General features: G+C 39.1%; 2 protein-coding genes across 2 annotated transcripts; one reads left to right on the forward strand and one right to left on the reverse strand.

Moving 5' to 3' along the window:
* The first annotated feature begins 6,652 nt into the window (after positions 1-6,652).
* On the forward strand, positions 6,653-13,932 carry RBP4 (retinol binding protein 4). Its single transcript, XM_049810809.1, has 6 exons — positions 6,653-6,713; positions 6,883-7,015; positions 7,662-7,798; positions 7,954-8,060; positions 9,725-9,937; positions 13,730-13,932. Exons 2-6 carry the CDS (start codon positions 6,890-6,892, stop codon positions 13,741-13,743), a joined length of 597 nt encoding a protein of 198 aa, XP_049666766.1. The 5' UTR covers positions 6,653-6,713; positions 6,883-6,889; the 3' UTR covers positions 13,744-13,932.
* Positions 13,933-14,236: 304 nt separating this feature from the next.
* FFAR4 (free fatty acid receptor 4) lies at positions 14,237-20,754 on the reverse strand. The gene is made up of 3 exons (XM_049810811.1): positions 20,215-20,754; positions 19,219-19,347; positions 14,237-15,389 (listed from the first exon to the last, which is right to left on the reverse strand). Exons 1-3 carry the CDS (start codon positions 20,752-20,754, stop codon positions 14,982-14,984), a joined length of 1,077 nt encoding a protein of 358 aa, XP_049666768.1. The 3' UTR covers positions 14,237-14,981.

A 20,754-nucleotide genomic window follows, 5' to 3' on the forward strand; every position in this document is an offset into this window, starting at 1 on the left:
ATGGGGAGGGACTCTTTATCAGGGAGTGTAGTGATAGGACAAGGGGTAGTGGCTTTAAACTGAAAGAGGGTAGATGTAGGTTAGATATTAGGAAGGAATTCTTCACTGTGAGGGTGGTGAGGCACTGGAACAGGTTGCCCAGAGAGGCTCTGTGGATGGCCCCTTCCTGGAAGTGTTCAAGGCCAGGCTGGATGGGGCTTTGAGCAACCTGGTCTAGTGGGAGGTGTCCCTGCCCATGGCAGGGGGGTTGGAACTAGATGATCTTTAAGGTCCCTTCCAACCCAAACCATTGAATGGTTCTATGATTCTATGAAGTTTATGTTTGGAAGACAGTTAAGTTGGCTTTTTTTCAACAACTGCTGTATATTGTCATGTCACGTTTCATCATGAAGTCTATGTACACATTGATTAATCATGAATAATGAAGACAAGCCAAGAAGTTGAAGTGATTTGATAGAAATTTAAATGTAGTTTGGTACATAAATGTGTCTTACATTTATGGAAGTCTGCATTTTAGAGTTAGGTAAATACCGTGTATTTGTATTTATGCATTTTTGTTTCTCTCATATTAGTATTTTAATGAATTTTTTAAATTAGACGATTTAAACATTTTGGAGCACTAGTGTTGTAATGAATCTTGTTTCTGCGCTGGAATAAGACATTTATTTTCTGTTCTATCTCCTTTACTCTCCTTATTTTCCACACTATTGAATATTTTATCTTTAGTAATCCTAATTCACATTTGTATGTAAGTTTATTATAAGAAACTATACCAAAAATTTATTTCACATTTCTGGCACTTTCAAACATGATTTTGCTATCATCTTTCCTAGCAATTTTTTAATAAGATCACCTGTTAAGAAAATACATTTTAATGTAGGATCCATTACATATATGGAGGTTTAACACTGGAAACTAACCTCGCACAGTCATTTTCACTGCACTTATAAAGGCAAAAATAATATGCGTTTGGCTTTGATTCTTTTCCATTCTGAGGTTGTTTGATTTAAAAAACCAGTTGAGCAGGGTGCTATATTTTTCAAATTGTTTTTAATTTCAGAGAACATCAGAAATATGTGTGCTTTCTGATTTAATACATATGATGTCATTTGCCTTTGACGTTCATAGTTACTACCAGAAATCAAACTATTTATGGAGTACTTCTTAGTAGTAGACCATTGCTGAGCCCTTGTGATACATGGAAACTCCTAAGAAGGATAACTGACAGACGTGGTTATTTAAATAGATTCAAGCAGCACGTAAATGTCAAAGGTATTTATAAGGTTTCCCAGTTCAGCTCAGTGTTTGTATCTGAGCACCTCTGTCCATTTAGATAGCAGTTAATGTGGTTCATTCAGTTAAGATTTTCTGAAGAAGCACAGATTAAATGTGTTTATTTCAATTGCATGGCTTTTGAGGTGGATAATTTTATGGCCACTGTCTAGATATTGTAGATTCATATGTATAATGCAAGAAATTAATATTGAGAAATATTATTTTTTTTTTCCTAAATGGTTAGGTTGTGAGATGGATTCTGTAGGTATCTACAACAGGTACTGTGTGCCCCTAACACAGCCAGGTTTTGGCACTGAAATGTTTTAGTGTCACTGATCTGGTATGTTTTGGGGACCTTTATAAACAACTTCAACTTTTATGTTTCTTTCAAAATAATTTTCTGTCCCTTGTCTTACAAAAGTAATCTTAAAAATGTAAACACTGAAGATGATAGTAAATTAGCTACTTTTTCCATATGGCTGCAAATTTTAATGGTCCCTTAAAACTGCCAATGATTAGCTCTGGGGGTTAATGAAATAAGTAGTCAACAGAGATTTTAGATTCTAGGGGAGATTTCCTGAAGTAAATGGCCAGTCTAGCATAAAGGGGTTAACCTGGGTTGCCAGATGCTCTGTAGCTTTGACCATGAGCATGGGTTTCTTGGTAGTTTGGTATGAATTTTAGCATACAGACTGAGCAAAGGATAGCAGCCTTTTAATCTCATGCACTCTCACATTTACTCCAATGTGATCTTAGGTTACCTGACCATTTTTAATTACTGAGAATATTACTCAGCACCACTGAGAGAGGTCTGACAGTCTTCTTCATACCCTCCTGCCAGATATTTATATACTTGATAAGATCCCCCTGAGCCTCCTTTTCAGGCTGAACAGGCCCAGCTCTCTCAGCCTCTCCTTTTGTCAGATTCTCTTACTGCATGGCTTTTTGCTGGACTCACTCCAGTATGTGCATGTCTTTCATCATTCATAGTTTAAAGCCTTCCTCACTGGGCTGTCTAGCCTGTTGGCAAATTTTACTTCTTTGTTTCAAGTTGTTTCCATTTCAGTTATATTCAAAATCAGTCCTCAGAAAGGTTTGCTAAAGAGAATAAGGGTACCATTTTAAACTAGATTTGTTTAAATATTGTTTATAAAAGAGTTCAATATAATTTTACTCCTTAAGCAGAATGTCACGTCAATAAATTACAAAAACAGGTAGCGCACAGGCTGGCATGGTGCAAAGGCCAATCTTTTCAACTCCATTCTGTCCTTGACCTCTGTACTCAGACTGCCACCAAGGGGAACAGTTGTGGTGGTGACAGTGTACACAGTTGTCCCTTACAAAGTACATGGAGCTCCTTGGCTCCGCTCATGCCACTTCTTGTCGCTTGTTAACAGGAGTCTGGTTTCACAGGGCAGTGGCTATGCTTGGATCTACTGCTCTGCGCACACAGCAGTCATTCATTCCCCTGCAAAATCTGCCTCTAAGAGTTTGATGGATACCCATGTTTGTGAATGGCACTCTATAAATAAATAACCATAAGACAGCAAAAAGCCTTTCAATCTATGTGCAGTCTGGCTGGAAATGGATGCTCCATTTCCTATTACCAGTTCTTTGAGCCAGCTTTCTGCTAAGAGCTAGGCTTATTCTTGTGACCACAAATAAAATTCTGGTTCTTTTAATACTTAAACCTTCAATGTTGCAGTGTTAAAAAAATTGTAAATAGTAATTTGACTGTTGTTTCTTCCTTTTTATTATAAAGACATAAATGAAACTAAAATAGCTCCTACAATGAAAGCTTTTTTCTGCCATTTCCTTTGAAAATTGACCTTTTCTGTGTATTTTCTGTTGCTATTCCTAATGGAAAATATTGCAAAATTTTACAGGCTATTAATGTAAACAATATTTCAATCACAGAATCACTGCCAGAAGTTAGCCCCTTTTTTGGCCTCTTGGCAAAATTCAAATGTAGAAGACTTTTTTCCCACTTAAATTAAACATGCTTCCAAAAGATACATACTGACTTTTAAAAAACTTTCTATAATACTCAAAATATGCTTCCAGCTTCAAACATTGGAATGGAAAGTCATATATGAAATTTATCAAGCTTGGTGTTGAACTTAGCACAAGTTTTGTAACTGTATGCTTTACATTACAGGTTATTTGCATGTTTATGTGTTATCAATATTTTAGTAATTCTTTTAAGTTTAATTGTCTGAGCCTTCCCAGGACCCAGCAATCATTTGATGCCATTGACTTGATCTATGCACAGTGCTCTCAGAATCAATTGAAATCCTGGCCCAAATTCTGTTCCTTTCTCTTTTCTTGAGAAGTACAAATCTGCAAGGGGTATATCCAAGTTCCAAGGATCTGAATGAGGATCACTTGCTGGCATCATTTCTCAACCAAACCCATAGCCCAAGTCAATCCAAATTATGATTAACTGAGGCAAAGTTTATACTGTTTATGAGTTTACATAGTTGTGCTGGCATAGCTACATCTGTTAGGACTGAGAAAAAATTCACCCTTGAATTGCCATAACAATGCTAGTCTGCCAGCAACCTTCCATCTCTCCTCCAATACACTCCCAATCTAGATGTAACTGACAACAGAGGAGCCTTTTTGCCTAAAAAACTTGTCTCATTGAACCAAAGAAGTGCTTTAGCTGTAACTGTGAAAGGACTTCATTAATGTAAACTGTGTCTAAGGTAGGCAGAGTTGGATGTATAGCTAAACCAGAAGAGGCATATAGCCAAGCTTTATGTCACCTTCAAATTGTACTGACTTGCCCAGGTCCTCTTCTGCAGTTGTTGAAATCTGACTGGGAAATACTGGTGTGACTTCACTGTAGATGTGCTCCCACAAATCCACAATGATAACAGTTCAAAAATAAGAGTTTTCTCAGGCATTGCATAGAGTTTGTAGAGATCCCAGACTTGAGGAGCGGAATGATTTACAAGTCAGAATTACTAAGTCTCTGCCAGGCACCTCCACTGGTACAAGTTGCCAAACATTGCAGAAATCAGTGGAGACACACAAAGGAATGTTGTGCTGTGGCTAATACAAAATTATATGTTTCTGATTTATTTTTCTTGATGACCTCAGATTAATTTAAGAGATTGTAATGGCTCTTGCACATATTTAGAACTGATCATATTAAAAATTATTAACAGAAGTAAATTTTTGTTTCAGTGAAGCCTGGATTGGTCTCCTGTCCGTAAACTACTGAGGACAACATGCAGTAAGTATGATGGGACTATTGACTAGATTTTCAGAGGTGGTCAAAACTCATCAGGTTTTGATTCATTTGGATGAGTGACTGTAGACTCCTTTGAAAACTTCTGCCATAGAATTTTTATGGATAATTATGTTATCGACAAAATTTTTTAGGAATAGTTTTGAACCTCGAAGAACCTCTCTGGGAATATGAAACAGTATACAGATTTTTGAAGAAGACAAACTTAGGAGAAATAATAGTGTTTCACAAATTGGAAGAGAATAAAGAAATATTTTTTTCTTTGGTATTAAAGAAAGTAATAGATTTAAAGCTTATAAATTAAGTTATAATCCCTCTTCTTACTATCAGTCATGTGAGACACTGAACAAAGAAAATCCATGTTGATTTTGATCTTGTAAATATGATGAATTCATATATTAAGACTAGTGAGTTTTTTGTAAAAGTTTTGCAAAAATGCATATATATACCTGGTATCACCATTGACAGAGGTTGGCACAAGGTTCTAAAAACCACCAGAGGGATATAGATTGCTGTTTCTCTTCAGTCTCTGTGGGAATTAGCAAACTTGAAAATCTCAGTTTAAAAATGGAAACGTTGGCTTATTGAAAGACTACTGTTGAAAGTTCCAGGACAATTAATATGCATCAAACTTTCTGGTTACCTGTGTTAAATATGTTCTTTACTCCAAATAGAAGCTTAATATTAAACATAATGGAATTTTTAGTGTCTGAAGTAACCCAGGGAATCAAAGGCTTCAGCAGAGACTTGGAACAGCGCTGAGCATTTGATGTTTGAGAAAGTGAACAAAAATATAATCTCTATGCAAAAAAGAATCCAACACAAAGCAGAAAAGGAAGATAAATCAAACAGACTATGCCACTGTTTGCATTACAGAATAAAAAGATTTTAAATGGCAGCAACAGTAAAAAGTTTAATATTTTTATGAATATATGAAAGGAATAGAACACTAAAGTAAATTTCTGGGAAAGGCCATGCTGAATAAATTGTTTTAATTCTGTGCATCAGCTACTACTGAAGCATTTTTTTATACTACCTTGGTATCTCCATATTTAAATTACATTTTTGCTTAATTCTTAAAGTAACAAACACAGACCTTTCAACAAACAGGCTTCTGCCTTTATTCTTTCAAAATTGTGAGGTGAAAAAAGTAGGTGAGTTAGTTCTCTTGGTAACAATCATTCCTATCCTGCTCTGGTTACATGTCTAGAAAATAATTAACAGGTTTTCTCTAATGCTTCCTAAAGATGTTGAAACTATAGAACAAATATTGACTGAGAGGCAGCAAAACTTGCCTGGACAGAAAACAATAATGCTTTATATAACTGAAAATGGTTTGCCAAAAACAGAAGGGAAATTCTGGAAGGTCTGAGTTAAAATTGATGTCAAAAGAGCCAGATGTGGTATGTACATGCACTCAGGTATTTGGAGGCCACACATAGATCCTGCTACGTTTGCAGTACCACACAAAAGTGCTCTTTTGCCTTCCTGAAGATTTGCAGGGCCCCAGTTCCTCTCTCTGGGAGCCACTCATGAGATGGTTTAGCACCCGAGCCAGCCTTTGGGAAGCAAGAGGGAACCAGTCATGAGGACCTGAAGAGGTTCTGGCAGTACCAGGCTTTCAGAAACTTGAGCAGAAACTTGCAAGTATGATGTTTGCCACTGTTTATCAGGGGAAGAGAGGAAAGGGATTTGGGGGGGAGGTGGAGGAAACAAGTCTGCATCTTGTAACTGGGTTGAGCACACTGGGTAATAAGGACTTTGGACTGCAGTGTGTAAAATCACAGAGGAGGTGAAGGCAGCTCATTCTCCCCCGTGCAAAGATGGGGTACCTCTCTTTTCCTTTGTTCTCCGCACACATGTGCACACCCCTTCCCCCAGGTGTAAGCTCTGCCTTTGGGTTAGGAAAACCAAAAAGAGGCAATTCATCCTAGCGCCTGCTTGGCTGCAGGTCAGGGTCAAAGACCACGTGAGCCCATGGGTGTTATGCAAGAGGCTGTTATGAAGGGGCCCCAGCCTGCAGCTTGCATCAACCCGCCTCCCTGCTCCCCCTCCAATGCTGGCTTTGTACCTCAGGGGGTTGCGAAAGCCCCAGGACTACATAAAGCATTCCCTGTCTGGGCACCCTGCCACTGCCATCAACATTTGGGCTCTCAAGAGGCCACAGGGACCAGCACTGCCTGTAAGGGACCGTCCTGTGGTGGGCTGGGCATGACCGGGTGCCTTGCCTGTGCATGCATCAGGGAAAGCTGCAGGATGCCCTGGGGACCTGTCAGGGCAGCCTTCCTCCCTTCCTGGCTTGTGTGACAGATCCTGTTTCTGATGCTATTCTCTGTTTGTTGTTGCTGCAGGGACGGGATGGCCCACACGGAGAGAGCTCTGCCCTGGCTGCTGCTGGCGCTGGCCTTGCTGGGCAGCAGCACAGCGGAGCGGGACTGCCGAGTAAGCAGCTTCAAAGTCATGGAGAACTTCGACAAGACCAGGGTAAATCTTCTTTCTCTCCTGGATCTGTGGTGTCTTGCCTAGCTCCTCTTCCCAGGCTACAAAATCTGGCATTCAGTAACGCCAGTGTGTTCACATTTTCACTCGAAGTCACAGACTGCAATACTGAGAAACAGCAGAAGTGTGTGATGTTGCCCACACCTCCACAGATGCTGGTTCCTGATGCATCTGACGAAGGAATACTGCAGAAACTGAGGTTTAGCAGACTGGTCTCAAACTGTATGGTCTAAACAAAAGGAGTGTAGTGATTTGGTTGTTTCTGTGAAAGTTAATACTCTGGTGTTTTCACATATCATTGCAAGGAAAGAACATTTATACATAGGTCTGTCAAGATCTGCCAGTTGTTATCCTCTTCCCACCAAATTTTGTATTCTAAATACTGGACAACTGCAGATACAAATAAGATACCAAAAAATGTCAATTCTTTCACAAACCCTTGCTGCACTATGACATATTGGTGGGTTTATGCTGTTGGAACAGCTAGATTTGTTTCTTAGGTACAACTTTGAGGCATGGTGTCAAAGATCTGCATGTCCTCCCCTCTGTCACCTCCCCTAATTTGTAATGTCTCTTTGTAATGTTTTCCATACTTCTAGGTCTAACTGCAGCCTTTGTTATTTCCTTGCAGTACAGTGGCACCTGGTATGCCATGGCAAAAAAAGATCCTGAGGGGCTGTTTCTGCAGGACAACGTGGTAGCCCAGTTCACCGTAGATGAGAATGGACAAATGAGTGCCACTGCAAAGGGCAGAGTCAGACTCTTCAAGTAAGCTGTTTGCAGTCTTCCTCTTGTTCCATTTCACTAAGTTTCTGCTGCACTTACTGGTGCTCTAATCCTACCTGCTATCTGTGCACTAGTCAGTCACACGGAATCTGTGCTGTTAGGTTTGAATGTGATGGTTTTTTTCCCTCTGGCTACAGTAACTGGGATGTCTGTGCTGACATGATTGGCTCTTTCACTGACACAGAGGATCCTGCCAAGTTCAAGATGAAGTACTGGGGTGTTGCCTCTTTTCTGCAGAAAGGAAGTGAGTACTTACCTACAGAAGATGCGGAAGTACTTGGGAGCCTAGTTAAGTTGTGTGACCATGCTGGGGAAGGAAAAAGTAGTGTTGGATTTCTGAAACACACTTAAAATACGTAATAACTATCATACAGCAAAGCCTTAATGTGAACAAGGTGATCACAATTTTTTATATGGGACAACTGGTTGGCTTTCTTGAAACAAGTGAAGACCAGGCCTTTGTATATCTTTGTATTTCTTTTGTTTGTTACCCAACGGTATAATTGAAGGTCACTGTTTGGAAAGAAATGAAAGGCAGATGAAGTATTTTAAGTCTTGTTTTAGTTCAGAACTCAGTTACCAGATGCTCCCGTTCTCTCTGAAAAGCCTAACATCAGACTTGGCCGAGCAGGAAAGAGGATTTTGCAACTGTTAGTTTGCTTGGTCTTATGTCTGAAAATGTAGAGATTTATCTGTTTTAAGAAACAAATATGATCCAGTATATATATATATATACATATTTTTCTGTCATCTGTCACACCCTACACAAAATTAGTTTATTGAGCCAAGTAGAGATTCAGACACTTGTAGCTCAAGACATTTCCATGGATTGTTTCCAAGAGAAGCAGGTGGAATTTGGAAGTGATTGGAGCTCCACTCTCTCCAAAGATACAGTTACAAAGAATGCTTTGGATGCCAATTGCTCTTTAATTGTTGCCAAATCTCCTCACAGCATGCTGTTGAATCATGTTTTCAGGGATACTTCAGATTGCTGGCTGACCCCAGATTCTACCTTTCTAAAAACTAGTCCCCACCCACAGGAGAGATGGGGAAGAGAACATACAGTGTTGCCTTCACCAGCGCACACATAGTGCAAGGAAGGATCTTTTGCTCTAGAAGAGGAAGCTGCAGAGATGACGCTTTTTCCTGCAAACACCTAGGTTCACTTCTGTTAGCACAGGGTGTCAGTGTGACCAGGTATTTATCAGATTACCTAGCTAGATAGTTAAGAATTCTCTGAAATTTTAACTGCATTTTGAGAAGAGGGTTTATGCTAGAGTTTGTAGCAAATACACTTCTAACACATGTGGAAACTTCATGATAATCTTTTTCCTTAAAAATACAGTTTAAGTAACATCCCTGGTAGGAAAATAGTTATGGTCTTGAGTAATCTGGAGCATGACTAGAACGACCAAGAGCACATTTGGCTTCTCTGTTTTTGTAACTATTTTCTGTCTGACTGTTCCCCTTTTTTTGGTGAAAATAAGAAAAGTTCCTTTGTACTTCATGGTAGCTACTGTAATACATGGTTCTTTTTTGTGTTTGTTGCCACATTTTATAATGATGTTCAGGCATGGATTTACAAGGCATTTATTAGCACTTCTTTATGTTGCTCTTGTTCTGTGCCCGTGTTAGAGGAGAAGCAGTAGTGCCAACCATTTCCTCTTCTCTCCATCACTGTCCTGGATAAATATGCTTATTTTTAAAAAAAAACCCACAAACAAACTCCCCCCAAAACATGGAATTATATACTACACACAGGAATAAACTAAGAGCTAATCTGTTATCATTTATACCAATCTTCATTGTATTATTTTCTTCACAGAGTTATGGCAGCAATCTCTTTAGATTTACTAGATTTTACTTGTGCCTCTAACAGCTTTGCTTCTTTGCTATGCTTTCTTCCAGATGATGATCACTGGGTAGTGGACACAGATTATGATACGTATGCTCTTCATTACTCCTGCCGCCAACTAAATGAAGACGGCACTTGTGCTGATAGCTATTCCTTTGTGTTCTCCCGGGACCCCAAGGGATTGCCTCCAGAGGCACAGAAAATTGTTAGACAAAGGCAGATAGACCTCTGCTTGGACAGAAAATACAGAGTTATTGTTCATAATGGTAAGAACATTTTTTTCTGAAGAATTTTATTCTAGGATTTAATGACTAAAGCACTAGGAGTCTTTTGCTCATTAAATAGCAAATGCAGGAAGTCTTTTACTTAGTGGCTGTAATACTGTCTTTTGAAAACTGGAGCTTGTAGTAAGTTATTTCCAACTTTTATTTCCCTTATCTGGAGGAGACCTAAGGTGTATAGCTTTTTATGCAGCATATCACATCAGCTGAAACAATAATTAGAGGAAGTTGTAAAACAATTAAATCAATGTAGTATGACTAAACATAGTAAGAAGAAACTTCATAGTTGCTGTAAAAAGAAATTGTGTCTCTTTAACCAGAACTCTTTGCCTTTCTCAACAAAATAGTTGTTGAAGGGAATATAATGTATTTTCAAAAACGTCTTTGAATAATTCTTCATAAAAGGCTTTTAAGGAATATCAGAAGTCTTAGAAGGATACCTTGTAGCAGACCCTTTCTCACAGGTCCTCATGCCAACTGTTTCACAAAGGGTTGTGGGACATACCCCTCACACTGGAAGTATGACCCTATATTGAGTCATATAGTCAGGCTGAGCTTGCAACACAGGGAAGGATAAAAATTAGCTCACTTGTGCTCAAATATATTAGAAAAAACCAAATGGTAATTTATGCTACTTTAATCAATGATCTAGAAGAAAATGTAATATACTTACTAATAAAGATTACACCCAGAGTTGGGAATAGTAAAGAATGAAGAAAACAGATTAGAATATTTAGGACAAATAAAATAGTGATGTACCTGTCCCTATCCCCAACCTTGCATTCTGGAAAACATGGTATCTACAGAAGACATGACTGGTGAATGTAATGCTGTGACCAAAAGAGTTAATGTGATTCTTGGATGCATAAACCAAGGATGCAAAAGATTAATTTACAGACTCATATGAGACTGTTGTGCTTGGCATAGGTCTGCTTGCTATGTCACATTTGATGATAATCATAACTGGAAGGGGTACCAAAGATGAATTAGAAGTTTCAAAGAAGAGCAGAGAAAAAAATTGAAAGTTTGTAAAATGTGTCCTCTGGTGAGTGCTTCAAAGACCTTGGTCTTTTCTCATCAGAAAGAGGTTAAAGGCTGACCTGAGCAAAGTCTGTGCTTGCCCACACAAGCAATTGGAATTGGATAATAAGGGACTTGCAAACATAAGAATAATAAATTAAAATGGATGGAACTTTAAACTGGACACATTCAGAGCAGAAATAAATAGCCATTTGTTTAACTCCAAAGGTCATTAACCTTTGGAACAGTTTACCAAGAGCTGTTCTATGTTCTTCATCACTGAAATCTGTAAATCAAGATTAAAGGCTTTTCTAAATGACATGTTAGAATAAACTGGGATTGACTGAAGGAACTTTTGTGTATTATAAAGAAAGTCAGAACAGATGAGCACAGTCAGCTCTTGTGGCTCTATTACTTATTCATCTGATCTATAAACAGAGAGTAATATATTGCCATGTTGTAAAGTAGGTATGCTGATAACAGGGTGCCTGAAAGATCTGCTAAGGTAGGTGGTGTTTAGAATACTGATTAGTGACCTGGAAAAAGTGCCTGACAACAATGAAAATAGAAATTTTGTCTTGAAGGAGAATTTGGAGACAACATAAAAGACAGTTGAGATTTAAGGCAGTCAAGACTAAAAAACATCATAAATGCAAACGAAATTGGCTTTTGTGAATGATGTGTATGATTGCATAAAGGGTAGGATAGAAAAGAAGCTGTCATTATATAAATTGATGATACTTTGTTTTGAATGCTGCATTCACTGCTCTTCAAATGAAATACAGCAAGAATAAAAATTTCTGAAGATAAGGAAAAAAAGAGATTATTAGGGATGTTTTTGTATTAAATCTAAGATAAAGTGTAGATATACGGCTGTTGTGCTGTGACTTTGAGAGGTGTGTGCTATGGTGGTTCCTTGCATTTCTGTCAAACCCAGAGAAAGTACTATCCCACTGTAAAATCAGGATATTGGGCTAGTCCAAGTACTGGTCTGATTCAGCATGGTGGAATCTGTGTTTCTATTATTTCTACACTATATGAGGCTTGCAAGGCAATAAATGTATTGTCAATCTTTGCAAGAAAGTATAAACCAAAAAGAAAAATTGAATATATTAATTTATTCGTAGTTTGTTATATAACTTTTTCAAATATCTCAGAACTTCTATATAATAGAATGCTTGTGTTTTTCCACAGAGTATAGAACCAATAATGTAATTTTAAAATAATAGCTCAGAATGTCTTTTGAAAGTTAAATATTCTTTGACTTCCTAACCTTAATTTAAAAGTTGATCATGCTGCCTCTAGTCTGTTACAGACATATTAAATCTACCAAGTTGCACCAAGTGCTGTATTCTTTGTCTGCTATCCTAATTTATATTCAGATGTTAGGCACTGAGTGCAGTGTCTGATAAGACTGTGTGAGTTCCATACTGTTTGTAAATGAAAAATAGTAGCCCGAGTCCTTAAGACTGTCAGTTTTTTATTGAGGATTATGCCAGAGTTTATCTTTATGAGCCCAGCACCAAAGCATAAATGAAACTTAAAGCCAGCAATTTGCATTTTCCACTTACTGTGACCAGGACCTGTAATTACCATAGTGTTAGTTGATTCTGAATTCTCCAATATCACTAAGCCAAAGTTCCTGCAAAGCAAGTACATTTGGGAATGAGAGAATGATTGTGAGCTAAACTGAAAAAAACCCATCTATTGAAAGCTTTATATCAGAAACTCTTACAAAATTCACTTAATTCCTTATGTGGGGATTGGAAGCCTTGCTACTTTAGTTTTAATTCTGCTATTAAGAGCTACAGAATTAGTAGCAAAAAAAGCCAACTTCGGTTATCTGTACTGACCTGCATTCCATTGTTATTGTGGTAAAATTCTGACTGACGTCAATAGATGCTGCAAGAACAGGCTTGTATCTGTTTCTAATTGTGCATACTCTGCCTATGCCTTGAAGCTAATTTTTTTTCCCAAAGATTTTTCATTAACTTTTAAAATTAATACTGTACTCAAGTTAAGTTCCCTCTAAACACTAATAGATGTACAAAACTTACCTTGATGGAAAAAAAAATATCTAAAATATCTGGTTCTTTAAGGCAAAAGAGAAGCCTAGGAAATTACGAGGTTTTTGGTTGTAACTTACATTGCATTTCTGAGGGTAGCTCCTTTCCAAATATGGATGAAGCTATGATACACTTAGTCTTTTGCTTTAAGTTATGCAATGTGAGTGTGGATATCACAGTGGGACTACTTGTAAATACAATATGATGTCATGTTAGTAGAGCTGAGAGCTGAATCTGCTGCTAGTATTTGCTAGAGGCAAAAATTGTGAATTAAAGAGTGGTATGTTCCTTCAGCTAATTTACTATTGCCATTAGAAGTTTTGGAGGTCAGGAGATTCTTATTTTGTTGAAAGACACTCTTAAATTAATAATCTTTAAAAGGCAAGTAATTTGAAGCTTGTTAAATAAATAACTCTTTTATCATTGATCTATCCAGTACCTTGTTTGCTAAAGTATTAAAATGCTCAGGACAGGTAGATGAATTCCTGTTTTATTCCAAGTTGAAAATTCTTTGGAATTATAAACTGCAGAGCAAGGTATTGGTATGGTCATTACAAGTAACAGACTGCTGGGCTCAAGAGCATTTTAAAGAAATTAGAGATGTATGCATTTAAAATTTGGTGAAAGTTTGTATATTTTAATTTTGTCTAGTGTGGTTGAAAAATAATTTTTGTGTGTGTGTGTGTTTCAGGATTTTGCTCTTAAGGAGATCCAAAACTATGGAAAGAAACCATGTAACAGCACCATGGATGTAAAGTTAACACATTGATTGGGTGTTCTCTTGAAAACCTTTTAAATGGCTTCATTTAGATTTTGAATATATTTATCTGAGCTGTGTAGCTCACCTTGTTAATAAACCAATGAAACAATTCAATAAACTTGGATTACAGGGGATGCAAATTGTTTGTATGCAAATCTGTACATATGTAGACATTGGTTTTATTAGTAAACCATTATCTTAATTGCACTGTTTTGAGTTGGTGACAGATGGCAATAACTTAGAATTTAATCTTTCTTTTTTTTAGTGTTTCAATTTCTGACTAAAAGAGTTTTAATTAAAAAAAAAAGCATATATGTATTTTAATTTCCTTTCAAACACAACATCATCTTTTTTCTAGGAAATACTGGAAATTGTTCCCAATAGCATTTTAGAAAGGAGGAAGGAACTTCAGTGATCCTATGTATCATTGATTTAACTTTATTACATGACTACTTAAGACATAAAAAATACACATCTTTTTAAAAGAACTGTTTTACACAGGACAAGTAAACATTTATTTATTTCTTATTTATTTATAAATTAACAGGCATCATGTCCATATTTTTAATCTGAGATGGAACCAAACTGGTCATTCACTTGGTGATAATACATGTTTATCATCTTGTTCCCTGCACAAAATTGGTTAGTCTCCTCAAACCTATGTTCAGGCAGTCAGTTATCTAAGTGTATAATCAAATGCCTTATTTAAATGGGATTTAAAAAAAAGAGCAGATACTTTCTGAGGATGTACACTTTCACTAGAAAGTTGATCTCTTAGTCAGTAGAAAATAAAGACTAAAAATTGATCAGGTGCCCTCTTGATATAGATTCACTGTAACTTCATTAAATTTAATGACATTTATGCCAACTGAAAATGTACCCTCATAGAAATTAATTCATCTGGTATGTACTTATTTCAACTATTTTACATTCACCAAGTTCACTGCCATATTACTATTTATTTCAGTGTAAGTGGAAAATTCAATCCATTGGATTAAATTGTCCAAATCTTACTGAGGCAAAGCAGTGAAGTCAAGAGAATTTTACCTGCAGGAATTAAAAATACAGATTTAGCGGGTTTTTTCCTTCTCTGGCATATAATACTATAACATAGTGACCTGTTCAACCTGGGATACTGTAGACATTAACATCCAAAGTGTGGCACCGCTCAGACTTTAAATAATTATCTGGTAATGAAAGACAAATTTGGTTGTTCATGGTTACTTCTTCTTGCAGTGGTTTCTGTACCAGCCCCATGCCTTACAGGGTTCCCTGTACAACAGAGAAGAATATCCTGACATTTACGTCTGAAATGGGCAACATTATACAAAATTGGATTGACAGCAGAGTTGGCGAAAGTGAATAATACTATCCAGAAGAAAACTGATGGCAAAATATTTAAATCTTGTTTGTAGTTCTGGACTAAAATTAAAAGAATAATTATTATAATTGGGCTCCACATGATGAAGAAAGAGATCATCAACACAAAGAGGGCTCGGAATAGTTTGTAGTCTTGCTGGGAAACACGAATCTGATGATTTTCTGAGTAGGCTAAACCAGCATTTAAACTCCTTCTTGATGCTTTTGTAATCTGCAGTAAAAGAGAAGAAAGTAACTTTCACTGAAAACTAGAAGAATTATTAATGCATTTTTACAAGTGTAAAAGTAAATCTTGGCACATGATGTTTCTGTTTTGAAAAGTGACTACAAGAAAGGCATTGAAGAATTCCATTTTTACTTTTTGTCAATGGTTCCATTTCAAACGTTCTCACTTTACTAACGATTTTTTTTCCTCTCAGCAGTGAGCTCACCTCAATATTATTCAAGCTGGTTGTTCTCCTCATGGCTCTCTACCAGCCATAAATACTTTTCAGCATAAAACAGAGCCTTAATTACTCATGAAATCCCATTAACTTCAAATTATGACCCCATTTGTTCTATCTAAATAAACCCATTGATTTTTTTCACAAATGCAAACTGGAACATAGTTAACAATCCTGTTGATGTGCAAGAAGGAATACAATCCAATTCTCTTACAGCCATGCTGATACTACAAGGTAGGTATTAGAAGGAGCATAAATTTATTACAGTAACTAAATCATGTTATGTTTTAAAAGTGAATGGGATTTTACGTAAAGTTTTGTGTAAACTTCTAGTTTTTCAGTCAGTAGTCAGAATTGCTTTCTATGGACTAACCTGAAATCTTACAGATCCTTTTGTCACTATGAAAATCTGTGTCTTGTAAAAGTACTGTCTGATGTAATAAACCAGACTATGGGTAGTTTGGGAATCTAGTATTCATGGGTGTGAATCATCTGTCATTAGGTAGAATATTGAATCCCAATGGCTTGCAGAAAACTCTAAATCTCATGCTCTACATCCCTGTCTTCATTGAAGTTGGCATAGCACAAATAAGTCTGTTACTTTCACATATCTGATGCAAATAAAATAAAATTGAAAGATTTAGAAAACAAACATTTATGCTAAATAATTGAGATGCCATTTTACCTCCTGCATGGGTAAAGAACAGGTATTTTCAAAAGTTTGGATCAATTTGCTGTCTAAGTAGGAAAGACAAAAGGTGTAAGACTCTTCCTGCCACTTTTATGTGTGACATTTCCCTTCAGCAATAACCAAAGGAAGGATAACACTAATACTAGTAATACTTAATAGCTTCCTGGGTCAGCTTAGGATGAAAATGGTTGTGTATATGCTGAGTAATTTGTCATTCTTTCTGCAGTTTTCTGGATTTGTCACAGAGATAGATGGCCTAGAATAAATATTCATTAAGAACTTAGACATCTACAAAAGATTTCAACAGAATGTAGGTGTATAAATCAAAACTCATGATCCAAACATGGGCTTCTCAGCAGCTGCTGAGCCTGAGAAGGGGACAGTCTCAGTAGCTGCTTCCCTGATTTAAAAAGGACAGAGAATTCTGATGTTTTGGGCATGTAAAACTATTTCAGCCTGATGATCTTCTGCTGTACCCAACTGGAATCCAGAAACTAGGCTAACTCTCCAAACAATCCAATCCAAGAGTTGTCCTTAGAGAACACCTAACCTGCCTTAGTAAGAATGAAGGTTTCAGAAAATGAAAAAGGACTAATATCCAATACTAATGTAAAAGTAGGAAAACCAAGTTCTGTACCCTCCTCAGCCTCCGCTGTTTAAAACAGCTACAGAATGTCCTCATCATACCTGTCCCATAGAAGTACCCTCCATTTTTCCTGCTGGAGCTGCACAGCTTAGAACTAAGAATGCAAGAATAACCAGAACTGTGGTAAATAAGACGCAACTGCATCTTAAGGAAGTGCTCAACTGAAATGGGGTGGCAGTGATACATTTTGGATCCCATTTTGGTCTGCCTAGTACAAGGAATCTAGATACCTATCGTGGGCATCTGGACCACACGCTGAGAACCAGGAACTTAGAAGTTGTGCATACATGAGTAGGTAACTTTCAGAACATGAACGTCTTTACTAGTTCCAGCGTCTTACCTAAGTCTTGCCTGAGAGGGGGAACAGTGCAAAACCAAGTAACTTAATTACAAATCATGGCTTCTAATCTGTCATTTTTGCCAGGCTTCTGGGAAGTGTTACATAAAAATAATACTGAGTTTCAGATTAAATTGTGAAGTGTACATTTGTAGAGTATAGTTTTTTAAAAAATTTGAGGTTCTATATCTGTAGTGAATCATCATCATCATCATCATCATCATCATCATAGATGCTATGTTATTTGAATACATGAATCCTTTGAACTGCTTCCAGCAACACTGAGCATTGTACTCTGTATGCACTGGCATCATGGAGCACTCTCACGAAGTGAGAGTGAATCTGCTCTTGGGAATGGCTCAGGGATTAAGACATTCTCCAGCTGAGTTCTGGTTGCTTCCTGGAGAGCTGTGTGAGAGAGAAGATTCGATTATAACAGTCAGGATCCTGCCATGGGCCTCATTCCTTTTTCAGTTCAGGAGAAATGGTAATGCATCTTAGAATCCATGTTATCAAGTTGGAAAAGAAACATGAGCATGGCAGCATGGGGCTGTTTTATAATCCAGGATTCCAAACATTTTTTTGGGCTTCTAGCTCCCTATGTGCCATTTTGTTTTCTAAATTCACCTGTTGTAATCTGGAGTCTGCAAGGACAAGAGGAATGCCATTCCTGTCCTGGTCTCTGACCAAGGACTGTGGCATTCCTTGGCCTGCAGTTTTTTGCAGTTCCTTCCAAGGGCTCAGACTCCCCACTGAGTTACTGTACGTTCTTTGGCTACAGCAAATATGAGGTTGCAAATGGCAAGTGCCTTACTTCACTAGAATTTTACCTAATGCATTTACCCCAAGGTTATAATGAGCTTATAGAGTGTACAGAAACTAAGAGCTGACAATTTTGACTATGATATTAAGCCTGATCAATAGGTAAGTATATGTAGAGCCCAGATTCTAGGTCCTAGGTTCACTGAAACATCTATGTGCAGCTCTGGTACATGTACCCACAGCACGTGGGTGCTCAGCATTTCATCAGTTAATTCCATGCTCAATAATCTGTGTATTTTGAGGTTCCTTTACAAAACCTGTCATCTTCCTTACATATAGTATGAGAAATTTAATTACCTAAAACAGGAATCAAGAATCTTTTGGGTGCAGTTGCTAAAAACTGGGCCTTGCAGTACCTACCTAGTTTGAAGATTTCTAGCACTTTCTCACTGTTTTTGAAAGAGAAAGGGGTGAGAAATCAGATGTTTTAAGAGGAATTTAGGTAACTAATATCATGCTTGCTAGAATATAGACTAAAACTCTGTGGTGGCTGGTCTCCTGGCCTATATTTCAGCAGTTAAACAACATCCACTCAGAAAAAAAGTGGGAGCAGAGTGTTTAATTTACAGTTTTTGTTTCCAAAGTTTGAAATTGTGGAGGAGTAAGTGTAATCTAACGAGATCTGTATACTAAAAATGCATGCAGAAAACCAGTAGATCTAAAAGGGGATGGATTTTTTCTAGTCCTGCCTGTCTTTACTTTCTTACAAATCCCTTGTAACTGGAGTTTAGGCTCAAGGAAAGCAACATCTAGTTTTTAGTTACTTCAAATGCTTGACTCTTATAGCCTTTAGGAGATTGACAGTCTTTAAATATGAACAGCATGTAAATGGAGAATTGTATTAAATACTACATGTAAATGAAGACACACTGTGTTGGACTTCTGGTAATGTGCTGTTCAAGCATGTTCTTAGTTGAAACATATAGGCTGTTACGTACAGGTTGAAGAGCCTCATTTTATATCCCATACTTACCATTTACTGAGCAAATTATGTCTATTCCCTTTAGATGTATTTGTATTCAGCGACAATATGTTGATGCCTAGTGAGTTACTGTTTACTTTATTTTTTGTTCTACAACAAAATTTAAAGGAAAAACATACCTGTAAGATTTTGGAATAACTGATGACGATGACTAATCCTGGTATTAGAAAGAAAACAGTGGCAAAGGTCACATCCCAAACTATTTCTCCTGCAATGCTGGGCCAAACCAAGGTGCAAATCTGAATCTCCTGTTTACAAATAAAGAAAAAAATTAACATTGTACTGTTATTTTTACTACAAAGTTGTCCTTATGTCCCTCTATGCCTACGGAGAATATGGCTGCAGACTAAACCGAGCCAGTGAAAACTTTCTACCCAAACAGAGCAGATGTTCAATTAATGTATTACGGCATGGTTTTAAAAGCCCATACAATTACAAATCGATGTGTTGCCCACAACCTAAATATTGCCATAAATTTCACATCAAATGCTAAACGACAACTTTAAAATTGAAACTTACAGACCTTAAACTTAATCATGCATTTGAGTGCCATGTTGGGTGTACTTTTGTACTCATTTCAAAATACTAGGCAGAAGAATCCGTGCACGGCCATTCCGTGCAGAGGCTGCCGCGTGCGCTGGGCAGCTGTCCCAGGACGCTGATCCCTCGGTAAGGTGGAAGTGTGCTGAAGAGGGGATTTCCGACCCGCACTGGGGAACGCAAAAGAATCCCAGCGGACGCCCATTTCATCCCTAAAGGGAGGGCCCGCTGGCGGAGCGGGACGGGAGGGGACGGGCGGCGCTGCCGACGGCGGCAGCGAGCGCGGGTCTCCCGGGCTGCCCTGCCGGGGGGAGCTCCGGCCGCTCCTCGGGCCACAACCTCGGCACCTGCCCGCAGCAGGGAGCGCTGTCCGCTCCCCAGCAGCAGTCTCCCCTCGCGGACGGAGGCGGACGAGCCTTCCCCGCCGGCCGGCCCCGCGCCCGCCTCCTGCCGCCTCCCGGCGCCCGCTCTCCCCCGGCGCCCACCGCCCCGGCCCGGCCGCGGCCGCCCAGCGCCCCTGCGCCTGCGGGAGCGGCCGCCCTGCGGGCCGGCCCTCCCCCGGCGCTCGCCCTCACCTCGCCGGCGCCGGCGGCGGCGGGCAGCCGCACCACGGTGAAGAAGCAGCAGAGCGGGAGGGTGGCGAGGGCGGCGAAGCCCCAGATGAGGAGGAGGGCGGCAGCCAGCGCCTTGCGGCGGCGGAAGGCGGCGTGGCGCAGCCGGGCGATGCTGACGACGCGCTCCAGGCTGACGGCCGAGAGGGAGAGGATGACGACGGTGCCGCTGAGGCTCACCACGTAGAAGAGCATGTGGCAGACGACGTCGCCCAACACCCAGGACTCGGTCCAGCGCACGGCGGCGATGAAGGGGATGGCGGTGATGAAGAGCAGGTCGGCGCAGAAGAGGTTGAGGACGAGGCAGTTGGCTGCGCACAGCCGGCGCCGCCGCCGCCCCAGCAGGCAGATGCCCCAGATGTTTCCCGCCAAGGCCAGCAGGAAGATGGAGGCCAGGGCGGACGACTCCCCGACGCGCAGGGCCGTCACGTTGCGGCCCCTGAAGTCTGAGAAGAAGGGGAAGTAGGTCCTGTTCCCCCCCGGTGCGCCCCCGGACCCCGGCAT

This window comes from Accipiter gentilis, chromosome 9 (genome assembly GCF_929443795.1).
Source record: "Accipiter gentilis chromosome 9, bAccGen1.1, whole genome shotgun sequence".
Classification (NCBI taxonomy): domain Eukaryota; kingdom Metazoa; phylum Chordata; class Aves; order Accipitriformes; family Accipitridae; genus Astur; species Astur gentilis.